The sequence below is a fragment of the Sciurus vulgaris genome (assembly GCF_902686455.1).
Source record: "Sciurus vulgaris genome assembly, chromosome: 1".
In the NCBI taxonomy this organism is placed as follows: Eukaryota; Metazoa; Chordata; class Mammalia; order Rodentia; family Sciuridae; genus Sciurus; species Sciurus vulgaris.
In genome coordinates, this window is record NC_136461.1 from 28,891,477 (window position 1) to 28,909,201 (window position 17,725).

Consider the following 17,725-nt stretch of genomic DNA (forward strand, 5'->3'; position numbering starts at 1 on the left):
AGGACAACCCAAGGTTCCATCCACCCACCCTCTCATACCTTAGGCAAGTAGGAAAACTGATTTTGGAGTAAATACATTTATTGATACCCATTTTATATATAGTTCAATGAAATCTATAAATATAAAAGCATTTTTCTTCTGGATATCACCATGGTCCATGTAAATACTCAACAGTCAGAATTACCTGCAGGAAGCACTCCAAGTCACACTGTTAGGTTTACAGACCTGAATATATATATTTCATTAAACAGTGGCACTTAAGTACTCAAGTGGTCCAGTGGCTTTGGGACATATGACTACTGGGCATGTGAAGTAAAAATAATGTGTAAATTTAAATCAATAGAAAGGTATCAACCACTGACAAAAAGAAACAATTACAAATTAATATCCTAGGTGAAGAAAGTACCACAGTTGACACTTGGTGTCAGAATACTGGAAACAAGGTATGTTAAACAACACATGTGGCACGGCATGCTCTCTCTGACCCCCAGTGGAGTTCACCCAGTGCCTTAGAGTCATTCGTGATCAACAAACATCAATTCTTAAAGAATCTAGATAGCTTAGAATAAAAGGTTATGGGGAGGCTGATATCAAGATTAAAGAAAAGTGGATTAAATATTTCAGTGACATAATGAGTTTCTCCCCTAGAAGGGAACTGTGGGGAAAAAGGTATTTAAACTCCCTTTGTTACATTGAGCATGATCATTTATCAAACACAGGAGAAAAAACTTATACATCTGGTACTCAAAACACAGGTGTAAAAATTTTCTTCTGCTTCAAAGTTTTTTTCCTCAATACATCCCAGGAAATGGGTGCAGCCACTGTCGAGCCTTGCTCTCCACCTGATGCAGCACAAAATTTTCTCTCATTTCTTCAGTAACAATCATAGGAATGTCTAGCTGCAGTCAGACGATGCGTCCTTGAGTTAGCAAGCGAGTGCATTTCAAAGGTCTTAGAGGTGCAATGTCCAAAACTGAGATCGGAGAGGCAGTGTTAGAACTTAAGCAAAGCAGGGTTTTAGAGACTACTCAAACAAAAGCCTAAAGGAAGCATATAAAAATTCAGTTTTTCTATTATTCTCAGCTGGAACTGATGGCAACATTCCCTGGTATGATGGATAAATGGTGTGATCTCCAGGTCCAAAATATCCCAACTATTTAAAGTAGGACCCAAAAGAGGAGAAAGACACACTTGAGTTCTGTGGTGTCTAGAATTCTTTTTTGCCATGTTTTTAAAAAGAAATAGTAGCTTCAGTTGTATACCGCTGGTTGAAGGGGTTTTCATCCAAATGAGAAACTCTACCCCTCGTCTCTAGTGGGACAGGCACCAGATTCCCACAAAGCAGCAGCTCCCATGTCCTGCAGCGCGTGGCATCTGACCCTGGACTGAAGAGTAAGCTGGCATCGAGCCCCAGTGCTGGAATTCAGACTAGATGGCATTTCGCGGCGTGCCATTGTGTGCCAATGCTTTCAGGCTAGGAGCACTGGTCTGGTGACTACAGCTCCTATGAGAAGTCACACCCACCTCAAAAACCTCATGAATAGCTTTTCGGAAACAGTGGAAGTTGTAGTCTATTAAACCTGCAAGAGAAAAAAGATCACACTTCTTGAATGTCAAGTGTGAAATTATCCACTATGAAACATGCATGACAGAAAAAAAAATGATGTATATTAAAAAACACACACACCAACTGGGGACACATGATAAAGCACAGGTCCAAAAATGATAACAATGGTTACTTCTAGGGCCTAGGAGTAGACATGAGAGCAATTAATCTAGCAATTAAGGAAGGCAAACTTGCTGGAAAAAAATTTTTACAATGAAATCTAAAAGTAAAATACATTTTGAATTACCTAGCTTTTCACAAGTCTTTCATGCAGCCAATGAAAGGCTTAAGGAAACTTCAAATGTGAAAAAATGGTATGGAGGAAAATTGCTCAATGGATTTCTGGAGTCTGGGAAGGGCCCAAGGTCCATCAGGTAGAGCTCCAGGCAGCCTGCACCCCCCTCTGCAGGCAGGGCAGCTTCCTCTATAACCTGTTTCAGGAACTGGGCTTTCACATAGGAGTTTAGTTGAACAAAGGCTTCTATTTTGTGCCTGACGACTAACCATTTTTCCCCTTCTTCCCTTAGAAGAACTCTTCTTCTAAGTCCTCTGTTGTTGAGCTAAAACATCACATTTCCCAGTCTTCTTTGCAATCAGATATGGCTACATAACCAATTCTGGTCACTGAGATAAATGAAGTGTGTGGGACTCTTGTGAACTCTCCTTAAAACAAGGACAATGTATTATTCCTCTATCCTTGCTGTTCCTTCTTAATGTATGGAATATGGATAAGATGGCTAGACTATAAAGCAACCCTGAGAAGAGAAGCAAGACCTAAGAATGGCAGAGCAGGTAAAGAAGCACATAGGAGGTCATCAGGAACTGTCTTAACTGTATAAGACAGTCTACCTTCAAACTTTTTTTAAATGTGAAAGGGACACAAACTTCCATCTTGTGTATCTGGGTTCCATCTGTTATCTGGATTTGCAGCCATGCCTAACCCTGACCCATAAACACTGCTTGAAATTCTTAACCCTCCAAGCCAGAGAGCAACCTCTCAATTTTAAGAACCAGCTGGTCATCGTATGTATTCACTGTCACAAAATTCTCTTGTGAACACAACAAACATGCAATTTGACCATCACCATAGTCAAATTAACATCTTCAGCACCGAAGTTTCAACTCATATTCATGAAAAGTAAAATATTAAAATACACTGTATAAAACCTTTTAATAGTTTATATTTGACTTGATGAAAATCATTAAACACTCACTGAACAGCATCAAAAGCAGCAGAAGATATGGCCCATGTCTTCAAGGAATGCTAGTTGAGGCATAAAGCCAACACCCAAGAAACAGGACAAATCAATTTGATGTCAACTGACTACAAATGTGAAAGAATCCAAGGAAGGCGGAGCTAAAGTGCAGGGCAATGTAGTCAATGAAAGTTTTAGGGCTGAGGCAGAACTTTGGGCAAACGGGAGAGATTTAATTACACAGGAAAGGGGAGAAAAATTAGAAGAAAATTACAGGGAGTTGGCAATGAGAACACAATACAAGTGGAAGACAGGATAGAAACCGGGCTGACTAGAGAGAGGGGCATCAGGGAACTCTTGGCAGAAAGTGCTGAGAATCAGGTCTGAATGAGTAGATTAGAGCCAAATCACTCTTAATTTTTTGTGTTTATTAATGCTAACACTGTTGTTTTTTAAAGTGCACTACCTTCTGAAATCTATGTAGACAAAATTATTTAATATCAGGGATTTGCTTCAAAATAATCCAGTGGTAAAAGAGATATACATATGAAATAAGATGAGCTGATTTTGATAACTGATGAATGTGGGTGATAAGTTTTTGTAAAAGAGCCTTATTATACTATTTTCTTTACTTCTGTATGTTTGATAGTTTCTACAACAAGAGTGAAAAACAATAATAATCAAATGGGGGAGGGGAACATACAGAGGAAACTGGACTGAATACATCTGCATGAATGCTGAAGCAGGGAGCTGAGTGTAGAAAGATGTGTTGTGCTTCTGTACTTTTGTGCACACCTGAAAATTTCCACAAGTTAAAAAAAAAAAAATTAAGAGTAGAATGGGTAGAAATAAAGACTAAGAATCAGTATAAAAAATAACAAAGAAGGGGCAGGGAATACAGTTAGTGGTAGAGTGCTTGCCTAGCTAGCATATACAACGAGGCCCTGGGTTCAATACTCGGCACCACAAAACAAAAAATAATAAAACTTTAAAAATTAAGGTATATGAACTAGAAAGTTACCAAAGAAACCTGAACAGCCATGAAAAGACACTTGCCCTTCCAGTAATTAAGTAAAGGTGAGAACCAAATGAGATACCATTTCATATCTACCAGATTGAAAATAATTACAACAGCCTGACAATACCAAACGTTATCAAGGATAAGAAGTGATGAGAACTCCCACATGGTACTGCCAGCGATGAAAATGTCTAAGTCATTTGGAGAGTAATTTGGTAATGACTAGAAAGTTGAAAATGGATTTGCTCCTCAAATACCCTCCTAAATACATACTGTAGAGAAATTCTCCACATGTACAAAAAGGCAAACCTGTTCATGAGCATTTGTCACAAAACTACTCATAATTTTTAAAATAATCCAAGTGTCCAACAAGAAGATGTGTTGTCTATTCAACCTGTAGAGTGCTAGATGGCAGTGAAAATGAACTAGTGCTATGTGTTGTCAGTATCTGGATAAATTCCAAAAACAAACTTGAATGTGGAGAAAGCAGTTTCAGAAAGCAACTTATATTCAGAAGTCATTTATATAAAGATACACAATATATTGTTTTGGGATCAATATGAAGTAAACGACTAAATCATGAATAGGAAAAATAAAATGCACATAGCATAAAGGGACCTCAATTGAAAGAAATACACAAGACTTCAACTGTGTCACATTTGTCTTAATGAAGCTCAAAAGTGAATACTCATTTTTGCTTTATCGAAAATTTCATGTGTATCTGAAATATTTCTTTAAGAGCTCAGGCAAAAGAGTGGGATTTTGTTGCAGAAAATGATACAGAGCTACTGTAGATCCTTGAGTACTTAACATGACAAAGCATTTTCTGGCTGGTGGTACAGCTCTATGATAGAACACCTACTTAGCAAACTTAGTGCATGAGGTCCTGGGTTTGATTCCTAGTATCAAAAAAAAAAAAAAAAAAAAAATGTAAAAACTAGTCTACCTTTAGATAAAACATGACATGCATGAGACCCTCACAATACATGTCAAATGCTTATTATCCAGTAGAAGGTCACTGTAGTACCACAGGCCTGGAAGGATGAGGACCGTACAATTTGGTGAAAATTCAGTGCAAACGACATAGAAAAATGGAAAAAAGGAGAACATGAAATTCTCTTTGTGAACCAACCTGCAAAGGTCCCTTCAGCAAAACACCACATGATGACTTGACTACAAAATATCTAGGGTTAGATTTATGAAAAATGGCCTAACTGGTGACAGAAGGAAGGCAGCCAAAAGAATCATGAAACACAGGGTAAAATAAACATCAATGGCCAAGAAACCCATCAAATATTCAAGTGATGATACCTTACTAATAGTTCCAAACACAGGATTGGAACATGAGCCTAAGAAGAGTTGGAGATATGAAACTGAATCAGCCACATACAGAAGATCAACCAATGCCATGGACTAGAGGAGTTCATCCGGAGATGAGTGAAGCAGCAAGCAGAAAATTTTGAAGAACACAGAATTGAGAAAAGCAGGCAGAGGAAACAGGATAGGCAGTCAGAGAATACACACACACACACACACACACACAAAATGACCTAAAGCATGAAGCTTATTAGGGAGAAGAAAGTTCCAAAAGAGCAACTGACAGGGTCACATCATTCAGAAGGTTGAAGAGGCTACAGAATGAGAAAATGCCACTGAATGCAGCAAGAAGGTAACCTGTTTAATTTCCAAGGAATAGTTTCAGTAGACTGTTCTGATGGAAGCAAACTGAGGGAAGCTGAACAGATAAAGTATCCAAAGTAAGAGAAGCTGGAATAAAAAACCTGACTTGTAAGATCAGAGGAAGGAAAGCGAGTATGGGTTATGTATAGAAGGGAAGCAACAAGAGTAGTTTGAGCTGATTACACACACACACACACACACACATATTGTTTAAGATAACCGGTTTTCTAACACTCAATACATTTTCTCTTATTTTCAAGAACCTAAAAAATTATGACATGTAACATAAAAACAGCTTTTTAAAATGTCATTACCTTTTCGTTCAAAGCTCTCTTCCCTAAGAATGCAGACCAGTGCCAAAAATTTAGTCACCTCCTTTAAATAAAGGACCGTTGTATTATTCAGCTTGATAATTGCCATAGATTCTTTGTCATAAGCACTTCCACTTCCATCTTCTTTTAACCTATTTTAAAAGAAAGTACTACTCACTACGGTTTTCCAGCTTATTTTATCACAATTAATTTATACAATGACAAGTCTACCCATCCGGGTTCCTGAATGTTTTGATAAAGAGTAACAGTGGTTTAAATATACTGGAACAGAGCTGTCATTTAGGTATAGAGTTCTCAAACATGGAGCTTCAGGGATTCCAATCAACAACAGCAACAAAAAGCTCGATATAGATCCACACTATTACAAATAATCAAGTATTTATTTGGAGGAAGAAGTGAAGATACAGGTAGATCTTAACCAGGGAATGACAACACCTCCACCTCTGTGCTCCAGGAGCTACTTACCTGCTCAGATTGTATACTGCAGGTACACCTAAGAGGTCTCCTCTCCTGACTTCCCTCAGGCCATAGGGCCCCTGTGGGACCTGCCACCACCTCAGCAAACTTCTTCAAGGCACATTCTATATGCCAGGACAATCACATCTTTTCTCAGAAAGCCCTTTTTTTTTTTTTTTGCTTCTCACAAAAACAAGAAAATAAGAACAGTTCCAGCTAAAGACCAGGAAGAATTATGTTGAAAGCGACAACTTTTAGAGATGGGTTCTGTCAGTATTTTGATGTACTTGCTTAGTTGAAATCTAAAGGTTGTCTAGCAATTGCTAGGAATTAAGAGTTTTCAAAATTGCCTTTTTTAAAAAGAACTATTTTTCCTAAAAAAAAAAACTGAAGGAAATGTACTAAATAGAAAATGTTAATAGTTGTCACTGAGAGAACACTGATTTTTTTTCTTTTTCTTGTTTTGGAGAGGAGGTCTCACTATGTTGCCCATGTTCACTTCAAACCTGTGGTCCTAAGTAATCCTCCTGCCTCAGCTATCCGGGAGCTGGGGCTACATGTATCTTCAAGTTTTTCATGAATGAGGCCTTCTTTTTTTAATCTCTTCTGAACCTTACAACTTATCTTCTTATCTGTTAATTTGATCTTCATAACACCCAGAGAACAAGAATTACTATACCTATATTTAATCACACCAAGTCTGTTCTGGAACAAGTCAAAATAAGCTAAACAAATAAAAGTAAGAAGACTGTGCCCATTTTAAAGATGTAGAAACTGAAGTTCATTAAAAGTAAAGTGACCTCTTGGCAATGGCAGGATTCAAACTTAGAGAGTTTTTAACTCAATTCCATGTGATTTCCAGTATCTTTCCTAGCTAGTATAAAGAAAGTTGCTTTGGGAAGGCAGACCAATGAGGAAGTTAAGTGTCCTTTGTAAGAACATAAAAGAAATCTACTTCCTTCTGATGGAAAAGAGGAAGTTATAAAATCTATGTGTTCTCAGCTTATAGTTAAGACACTGCGTAGATCCTTCTCTGTGCTGCACGGAAAATGAGAACAGGAGCTAACTCTGACAACAGGCTCTGATACAGACAACCCTGACAATGACTCCTTAAACCATATGTACCCACAGTCAGCAGCTGAAAGAAGCTACAAAGCTTGTCATGTTCAGCCAGTATACAATCTTGAATTTAATACTACTATGAAAAGAAAAGGCACATTCTGGATTTGGGATGTAGCTCAGTAATGGAGCATTTGCCTATGATATGGAGGCCCCGAGTTCAATTCCTAGCATGGCAAAAAAAGAGGCATATTCTACTCAAAGTCTGGGGATTATTCAGATTTGACTTTGGTAATTAATAAAATTAAGAATAAAAACATGCTAATGACCTTAGACAAAGTTTGCTTTAAAAGAGTGTTTAAAGCACAGTATTTACTTTCTATGTTTTTCTATTTTGATAGTTTTTAAAACCTTTAGGTAAATATAATTACCTGAAGCTTAGTCAGAATTTACCAAAGCAAAAGCTGAAAGGTCATAGCCATGAGGAACAAAACAAAAGCAGCAAACCCAAAGGGCTACAAATGAAAGGGGAGGGAAAAGGAACCTGATTAGTACTCAACCATAAGGTGAGAAGTCTGCAGAAGATATCAAGAAATAAAATGCATACCAAGTGTCAACAACAGACACTTTCCCTTTGTGACCAGCAGTGTTCCATGCATGCATTCACACCTTCCCCTATTCACAGAGGATGCATGGAATACAGCAGGCTTTAAATCTTCCCTTATATTAATCTGTACTGACAACATCTATAAAGAAGATTCTAAAATATGAAAACTGCTATTAGTAAAAAGTGATTAAATATAAAAACTAAAAGAAATATGGTCTATTAAATGTGCTATGGCATGCTGATACTTGCAAAATGAGACCTACAGGGGCTAAAAGTTACTTCATTTTTTAAGCTAGCATTGCCAGAATTATATACATATAGTCTCCCTTCAAAAACTGTAAATCAAGAGTCAAGTAAGAAACAAATTAACTACAATAAAGCACATCAACTTGCATACACGGATCATGTTGAGAATAGCTGAGATAATGAACTTTTTTCTTCTATTTTACAGTTACATTATAACGTCTGTACTTCATTATGTACCTTATAAAAATAAATTTTAAAACTAAATTTGATTTTTAAATTGCAAAATAATTGGTTTATGAAATTTTGATTTGTTTGTCTTAAAGAAAAACCAACCATACTACTCATCCATTTTTAAAATTAGGAGTGGGGAACATATAACTTTACTGAGAAATATAACAGAAAACATAGCTCATTTTTGTTATAGAAATAAAACAAAGGAGAACATGTACTCACAAAAGTGAAAAAGGAATAAGAAATGGAAACAGTAATAGGTCAAGAATGGATAAGACAGGGTTGGAGGTGTATGTAGTTCACACAAGGTCTTGAGTTCTAACCTCAGCACTGGAAAAAAAAAAAAAAGACAAATGCATTCTCCTACCCAGAGGTAGCTAGAGAAAAACACTGACAAATCAGACAGACCAAAAGATGTGGTCAGAGCTGAAGCAGATGAGACACAGGTATTAGAAGATAAAGAGCAGTTGAAATCATCTTGGGAATTCAGATGTTAATATAACTAAGGGATCAGGGCTATCAGAGGATATATAGAATGTTATTGGTTTTTGAAACGCCAATAATTCCCCCAAATTTTCATTCTTCCTGGTACCTATTCAATAAAAATCACTGTTTGCTATCTTTCATAAATTTCTATATGTAGTTTTGTGAATTTACATATGGGAAAAGCTCATATCCTAGAGATTTATTTTGAAAACTCAAATGTGTAGGTTAAATTTTTATATGCATAAGGCCTTCTAACATCCAAAATTCTGATTACCTTATTTCCTTGCTCTAAGATTAAGAATCTATCATTTCAGAAAGCCTGAGGTTAAATTAGGACCAGCACTCTGTCACTCAGAAATTTAAATAAATTAAGTTTTTTGATCCAGCTAAAGTTCCAGTAGTGAGAAAACAGTGCAAATTCCTCAAATGATGGCAGAAGAAACTTTCAGAGATAAGTAAGTCAGCACTCATCAAGTTTTCCAACTGCTCTTTGCTATACTCTCTGAAAGAGAAAGATCCAGCAGCCTGCTTTAAGAGAAGTTTTGCTCCAAGTTGAAGCATTACCATTAAAACAATCTCATTTCATACAGTACTTGCCAGAGGCCTCAGAAATTCCCTCAACAAACAGTTTTGTTAGTTTTTCACCTGTCTGAGGTCTTGCAGAATTATGTATATAACTTACCCATATATACAAGACACATCAATTACAACATCAATCATGTCACAGCAAAGTTCATAAGACTGCATATCCACTGGGGAACTGTCTGTTGCAATGTAGATTTTGCTGACAACATCAAAGAGAAAAGCTTTTTCAATACCTGAATTCTTGGAAAAACAAAATTGGGGAAGTGTTCAGTTTCTTTCAAGAATCACAATTTGCAACTGAACAAAGACCTTAAATTATTAAATAACATACAAGGTCATTTCTAATTCTAACCTAATATCAAAACGCAAATAGTACTTTTTGAGAAACACTTCTATTATCAAAAAATAAGTTGAATTATATCTCTGCTTTGATTTACTGACACAATTATATACATCGAATGTTTTTCTTATTCTTCTTTATTTAAATAAATTATTTTCTAAGAGATCACCAAAAAAATTAACAAAAAAATTCTCTAAAAATCAAGCTATGCTACATTTTCAATAATACTTTCTTATTATTATAATCCACCTCTGATTTGAAATGATCTTGCCACCAGAAAGTCCTTATGTGGGCAATCAGTAAAACACAAAAGAATTATAGTTTGATGTGAACATCTAACATAACCCAAAAGCCCAAGAGGCCACCATACACCGAATCCTTTCAAAATAATGTTTGGAAAATATAAGAGCTAAATGTTAAATTTATTGGGATAGGGGGAGCAATCCTTTTTTTAAAGCTGAATCCTCAAAATAAGAATACAAAAAATGAAACTAAAATTATAGTTGGCAAGCAGAGACAGTGGTGCATGCCTGTATCCCAGTGACTGGAGAGGCTGAGGCAGGAGCATCTCAAGTTCAAAGTCAACCTCAGCAACTTATCAAGGTCCTAAGCAATTCAGTGAGACCCTGTCTCTAAATAAAATTAAAAAAGGGTTGGGGATGTGGCTCAGTGGTTAAGTGTCCCTGGGTTCAATTCCCAGTACCAAAAAAAAAAAAAAAAAAGAAGATTACAGTAGGCAAGAAAATGATCAATTTCTTAATGTGACCTCCAATGAGGTAGAGAATAAAATTAAACTGAGTCACATTCCCAAGGTCCGGTCTTTTCCAGTTATTACTCTTACTTCAGGAAACAAGTATCACAAAGATATTTTTCAGAAAGTATGAAGAGGGGCTGGGATCATGGCTCAGTTGTAGATCACTTGCCCTGCAAGTGTGAGGCACTGGGTTCAATTCTTAGCATCACATAAAATGAGTAAAATAAAATTGTATTGTGTTCATCTACAACTAAAGAAAATAAAATTTTTAATCAAAAATAAAAAAGAATGTATGAAGAGCCAGGCAAGTGTACTTGCCTCTAATACCAGCAACGTGGAGGCTGAGGCAGGACAACTGCAAGTTCAAGGCCAGCCTCAGCAACTTGGTAAGGCCCTGTCTCAAAATAAAAAATAAAAAGCTGGGGACATGGCTCAGGGTAGAGTGTCCCTAGGATCAGTCCCCAATACAAAAAAAAAAAAAAGCAGTTGTTAATATTAAAGACAAAATGGGGAAGAAACTAAGAATTCAGAAAGTAACACCTCAACCCATATTTCTGCTCTTATTTTATATGTTAAGTGTGTCAGTAGTCTTTAAGCTAATTCCAGTTTCAATTTTTAGAGAATCTGAAAACAAATATATTTAACAAAAATGGAATCAGAAACTAAGGAAAATTAAATAGCTCACTTACTGATATAAAGATATTTAATAGGTTTTCCAAGGTCGGCAGTTGTGGAATGAGTTTCTGCACCACCTTACTAAAAGCTTCAAATATTGAGTGATCATAGATACTAGTCAAATAAAAGCTGAAAAACACAACATGATTATGATTAATTTGGAAAAATATCTTAAAATTTATTGACAACTTTCATAATAAAGTTTTAAGTTTCTAAGCATTTGATTTCAATAAGTTGTGTACCATCCAATAAATACCAATAAACTTGTCTATCATCCCCATCATTTCAGATGACAAATGCAGTCTCACCCCTGGGCTGTGGCTATTGCTCCCTTTATTGCATTTACAGAAGGCAACTGAGGAAGCAACCAGGAAAAGAGTTTTCAGATGCAGAAACTTGAATGTTCACCTAAGTCTTTGCAACCTGATTCGTAAAGCTTGGCCTCCTAAGCACATAACTGAAAGCCCAAGATTCAAATCCAAGAGAAAACTAGAAGAGATATGTGACATTTATTAAATAACAATCAAGTTTCTAATACAAAAACAAAAAGTTCTTTCTTTCTTGACCAGCCTACTGAAAACAATAATCCTGTATCTGATGCTTTCTATCCCTTTGCCTTAATTTATCTTCCAAGCATTAGTAAGTACTTAAAATTATACATTATTTATTTATAGGCATTTTTGAGCTGTGTCATTTGTCAGAACGTAAGCTCCATGAGAAGAAAGACAAACTTCCTCATAGCTACAAACCCACTAACTGAACAATATTCAGCAAATACAATTGGTGCTTGGAATTTAGGTAAATAGCACAGTAAGGAGGATGGAAACTGGGGTCATGTAGACGACAGAACAGGGATCTGCAGGCCTAAAGGGATGTAAAGTAGTAACATACTACACAAATTTAGCAAAACATCTAATTGAGAAAGGCCTTTAACAATGTAAACACTTTGGGCGATTCTACTTGCTTTTTCACACGGGAAGTATACTCTTCATTATATAATTGCATCCACATATTGCAGAGTCATTTTAAAGACAAAAAGAGTAAGAAGAAAAGAATTCAGGAAATAACACCTCAAAAGTCATATTTTATGCTCTTATCCTTTACTTTGACTCATGTTAAGTGTGTCAGTAGTTTTTAGGCTAATTCAAATCTTTTTTTTCTTTTAAAGAATCTGAAAACACAAATATATTTAACAAAAACAGAATCAGAAATATAAAATGTGGAGAATTATACAGCTTTAATAATAGTTTACCACTTTATAAATAATGTAAAGCTACTTTCAAGAAGCTGATATAAGAATCTAAGCCCATGTAAGGGACTAGACAGGAGAGCACTGGAGCACCAGAGCAAGTCAAGTCAAATGATCTCACAGACTAGAGGAAGAATGGAATATTTTAGGGTTTCCTCTCAGTAAAAAAAGTTAGCAAATAAGAGGGCCCTCTTTGAGGTGGATGGGAACAGGAGAACCTGCAAGACATATGGCATTTTAGTTAAGTTGAGCAGCTAGAAACTGGAAATCAAACAGAGCCTCATCCATAGATCTGCTAGTACTAAATAAAAGCTTGATGTGGGCTGAGGATGTAGTGCAGTGGTAGAATATTTGCCTAACATGCAAGAGACCCTGGGTTCAATCCCCAGCACCACAAAATAAACAAACAAATAAATAATAAAAACGTGATGCAAAATTCTAGTTAGGTTAACAAGGCCTAGGGCCCTACTAGATACTAGGGAAAGGGACAGTGTTATCATGGGGTGGGATGCCATTAAAAGGGACAAAGACATGGAGTAAAGACAATCAGAAAGATCCCCAGGAACACCTGAGAAGATAGGATAAGAACGTCTTAAAAATCAGGTAAAAATTATTAATAGTGGATTTCTAAAAACTAAGGTTGAGGGATTTTTTTTTTTTTTTTTTTACAGGAAACAGTTTTACTTTCTCTTACAAACACTGCTGAATTTTATATATATATATATATATATATATATATATATATTTTTTTTTTTTTTTTTAGTTGTCAATGGACCTTTTAAATTTTATTTATTTATATGTGGTGCTGAGTATCGAACCCAGTGCCTCACACATGCCAGGCAAGTGCTCTACCACTGAGCCACAACTCTAGCCCGAATTTTATATTTTTTAAGCATGAATAGCCTATAAAATGTTTTAAAATTTTAATCCAGGCAAACTAGAGGTCAATGACACTTTTCCACATGGGTTGCTAGGGGAGTAACTGAAAGATCTTGGACTCTGGGGCCCAGGGAATATTATGGGTAGCAGGAAGGTTGGCTTGAGCCTATGAGGAAATCACCGTAACAGACCTGGGATAGGGAAATTACTACACTTGTGCCTCTCCTCTGCTCCCCCTTTCAGCTGTTTCTATCATTAAGAGAACATTTTCTTGGTATTTTTAAATGTTCATTTCTACCTTATCACAAAAAATAAGATGTACAAAAATATTCCTTATATACTTATAGAATGCAAACACAAAATCATCAATCCTAAATAGTAGGTGTTCTTTAACAGTGGTTTCTTTTTTTTTTTAACAGTAGTTTCTTACTTATAAATCAGCAGTCCTTCAAACTATTTTACAGCAACAGTATGCAAACTTACAAAATAAATTCACCTAACCCAAACTTTAGAGTTTCATAAAAGTATAAAGTGTTTTAAAAACTAAGATACATTAGAGTCCGTCCAGACTTTAAAGCATACCCCATTTATAAAAGACTCTTCCATCCCCGGCGCCTAAGGGGGTGGGGGAAATTTATAGAAGACTCTTCCTACTGCGAAATATACTATGGAAACTCAGGCTAGACTTCGACAACAAATGTGATAAAAGATTCCATTCCCTGCCTGAGGCAACTGGAGGTTGGGGTGGAAACTGAAGAAACCAGGAGTGGGGAAATCCCTAAGCTGAGTCTCTTGAGATGAATTTGCAAAAGGACCAATGAAAACACTTCACATGAATTCAATCATCAGGAAAATGTAAAGAGTAACTTCCCGATAACATCAGGTTCCCAGGATAGCTTGGAATTCAACAAAGAAGAGGCCAAAAGAATTTCAGAACTGGAAATGGGCACACCAGTAACAGAAAGCTATGATGCTTATAATGACAGAGATGGGAATACATCTACAGGGCTCTCATATCAAACACACATGTTTTTTTTTCAGGGCTCTCATATCAAACACACATATTGTTACCTAAGATGGAGTTTTTCTAGCCCAGCATCTGCAAGGTCATCATTGGCCCTCTGATGAATGTCCCTCTGTGTTTCTATTTTGTGATCATCAGACAGACCATCAACTTTGTGAATAAAAACCTCAAAATTCATGTCTGGGTTAACTTTGTAGGCTTTAGAAACAGTAATGTGAAGTCTTGTTAAAGCCTCCATGTAGTCATCCTGTAAGTCAGAACAAAATATTTTTTTAAAAAGAATCTTACAAAAGGCAAGTAATGAGTTAAGAAAGCCTCACACCACCTCTTTCCCCAACACAGAAACTATATAACCCTAATTATTCATAAATATTCAAACATTCAAATATACTTCAATTTCTTAAGATAAAAAATTCAATTCTCAAATTAATGTCTGTAATTTTTAATGCTGAAAATACAAAGGAAAAGGGAAATGGACAATTCTTCCCAATAGTTTTTTAAAGTAATCCCAGCTCTGCCATTTATTAGGTGTGTGACTTTAAGCAAATTGCTCAAACTCTGTGATCTCAGTTTACTCATCTGTAAAACTGGATTTACAACACCAACCTCACAATGTTGTGAATATTAAATTAGATCATGATGTGAAAGCACCCATTATAGGGTCTATCACACAGAACTTGTTCCTAACTAATATTTAATATTATGACAAGTAAGCTTCTTAAGAATAGGGACATGTCCCATTCATCTGAATGACTGCCACACAGTAGGCCCTCAATAAATGCTTGTTGAACTAAATTCAGTTTGGACAATTAAGGAAACTAATCAATCTAATACATACTGACTCAGTTCTCATAGTCCATCTTATATTATGGGCACTGATAGGATCTTTTTGATGAGTTATAGCACTACTATAATAGCTAATAATAATGTGTAGCAAAATTTACTAGAAAGCCAATGTTAACTGCTCATTAACTAGAACTCGGAATGTAAACCATATCTCCTAACCATCTGATTCTTTCAAACTGCAATGACATGCCTGGTCCCAAAGCACCTCTGCAACTGCATCTCATACTGTTATGGAATCTACAGGCAAAGAAATGAACTACAAACAAATAAAAAAGATAAACAACTTTCTGTTGTTTCTACATCTTTTTGCCACCAGGGAAGAGAAGTAAACATCATTCTTTCTAACTACCTGTGCATCAATGACATATATTAATGCTCCTGTTCCCCTGAAGATCATCTCGTAGTCAAAGGTTGGGTCAAAAAAGTCCATTTGCCCAGGAAAATCCCAAATCTGGAAATTCACAAAGGAGCTATTGGAAATGTCGTCTTTATAAATCTTGTTGGTACTCTCCAAAAAGAGGGTCTCATTGGGCGACATCTTATGAAACACCACCTGTTAAGAGAAAGAAGACAATTTTATGGCTGTTCAACTTAAGAATTTAAATTTAAAACTCCATCCTGGATTAACATTTAAAAAAACTGATTTTGTGGCAAAAAAATAAGGTCATAGTAAATGTTAATAAATGCATTGGTACTATCCTTTTAATTATGACTAAAGAAAACACCAAACCAATTTCCATTCCATCTACTTTGAAGCTGAAACTTTTTTTGCTATTTTCTCTGCACCATACTCAGTACTAGCAGTAGCACTCTACTGTGCCTATATTGTTGTGGGGGTCTACTGGGGGGTGTTTTTTGTTTTTGTTTGTTTTTATGGGAATTTAAACTTGCCAAATCTACTTTATGATTATGAAAGTTTTATAGCTAAAATTTAAGAAGTTTTGTTCATTCAAAAATTACTCCAATGCCTACCCCAGAGGTTGAGTAATAATAAAAATGAAACAGAGGAGATCCTGCCCTGAGTTTGCAATCTTGTGGAAGAAATAAAACGGGGAGTAATTATACAGAAAATGTCCAAAAAAGCGAGGTGGGGCTTGTGGGAGGTGACAGGTTATAGGCAGATCCCATAAGAAAAGAAATGGAAATGCAATTAAGAATCACGATATTCACAATTTATACAATCAAAGTAAGTAAAACATAGTAATAAAGCAAATTCAGAAGGCTACTAAAAACATCACATCTACGAAATATCACACAGACATTTTTTTCAGATAGACCTTTGTAACAGAGCGGAAATGGGGAAAGACTAGGTGCGCCCAATTAGAATTTCACTTTGTGTGTACCGTGGATGGAAGAAGTCAATTCTGCCTCTATGTCCCCCTTTATCAAACATTATCAGTCCTCCATTCACTCTTGACAGACCCAAAGTGAAAACAAATGGACTGATGTCTATCCGCAAAACATTTTCAAAGTATCCAAAAGATTTTTCTAACTACACACCTGCAGGGGGAATACCACCAGTAACTACACTCACCAGGTCACAAGTTCTAAAGTAGGTGCAGTGGTAGCACCCAATTCCCAAAAATGTTACAGCCAAGACTCCTGCAGACTAGTAACAAAGTATTTAACTGCCCGATGCCTTAGTCACAACTCTTTTTGACGCTGCTCCCTGGGGCTCGGCTGGGAATCCCTGCACACTCGGGTCACCTGAAGTGAGACGCGGCACGAGAGGGAACCCCACAAGTTCTCCAACTGAGAGCTGGAGAGTACGCCGCGGCTTCGGCAATGCCACAGGGGCTGTGTCCCTGGGGCGGAGGTCTAGGGCGGTGCCACCCGGCACCTGCCTCTCTCCAGTTTCGCCTTCGGCGACCCACTCGACCTCAGCTGACTTGGGCGTGGACGCAGAGGTCGGGGTCCCGCCGCGCCTCCGGCTCCGCGCTCGCTCGCAAGGAGTGCGAGAGAAAGTGCGCTGGGACCGAGCGCTAGGCCAGCGCGGCCGCCGCCCTCCTCCGGGCCTCCACGCCGGCGACCACCTGAGCCCCTGGAGGGGCGCGGAGGTAGGGCGGGAGGACCCGGCGCGGTCCCACTCACCTTCTGGATGGAGGACTTGCCGCTGCGCCGCAGCCCCATGAGCAGAATCCTCGGCTTGGAGCTGTCAGCGCCCCCCGGGCCACAGCCGCCACCGGCCCCCGCCCCAACCCCGCCGCCCGCCGCCGCCGCCTCCTCTTCCTCCTCCTCCACGCCGTAGCCGAAGTCCTTTGGGAACGAATCCGCCGCGCCGTAACTACCGGCGAGGGGCGTCTCCTCCGCCCCGTACTGCAGGGACATGGTGCTGGACCGCCGCCGCCCGCGCCCTGACAGGCCAGGCCAGGCCGCCGCCTCCCCAGGCCGCCGCCGCCGCCGCCGCCGCTGCCGCCGCCCCCGCCCCCGGCTGCCGCCGCCGTCCGGCCCACCCC

At 37.8% G+C, this 17,725-nt stretch overlaps 1 protein-coding gene across 1 annotated transcript; it reads right to left on the reverse strand.

Moving 5' to 3' along the window:
- Positions 1 to 280: 280 nt before the first annotated feature.
- On the reverse strand, positions 281 to 17,689 carry RRAGC (Ras related GTP binding C). Its single transcript, XM_079113631.1, has 7 exons — positions 17,361 to 17,689; positions 15,619 to 15,822; positions 14,471 to 14,670; positions 11,286 to 11,400; positions 9,600 to 9,742; positions 5,815 to 5,963; positions 281 to 1,580 (listed from the first exon to the last, which is right to left on the reverse strand). The coding sequence occupies exons 1-7, from the start codon at positions 17,595 to 17,597 to the stop codon at positions 1,429 to 1,431; spliced, it is 1,200 nt and encodes a 399-aa protein (XP_078969757.1). The 5' UTR covers positions 17,598 to 17,689; the 3' UTR covers positions 281 to 1,428.
- Positions 17,690 to 17,725: the final 36 nt, after the last annotated feature.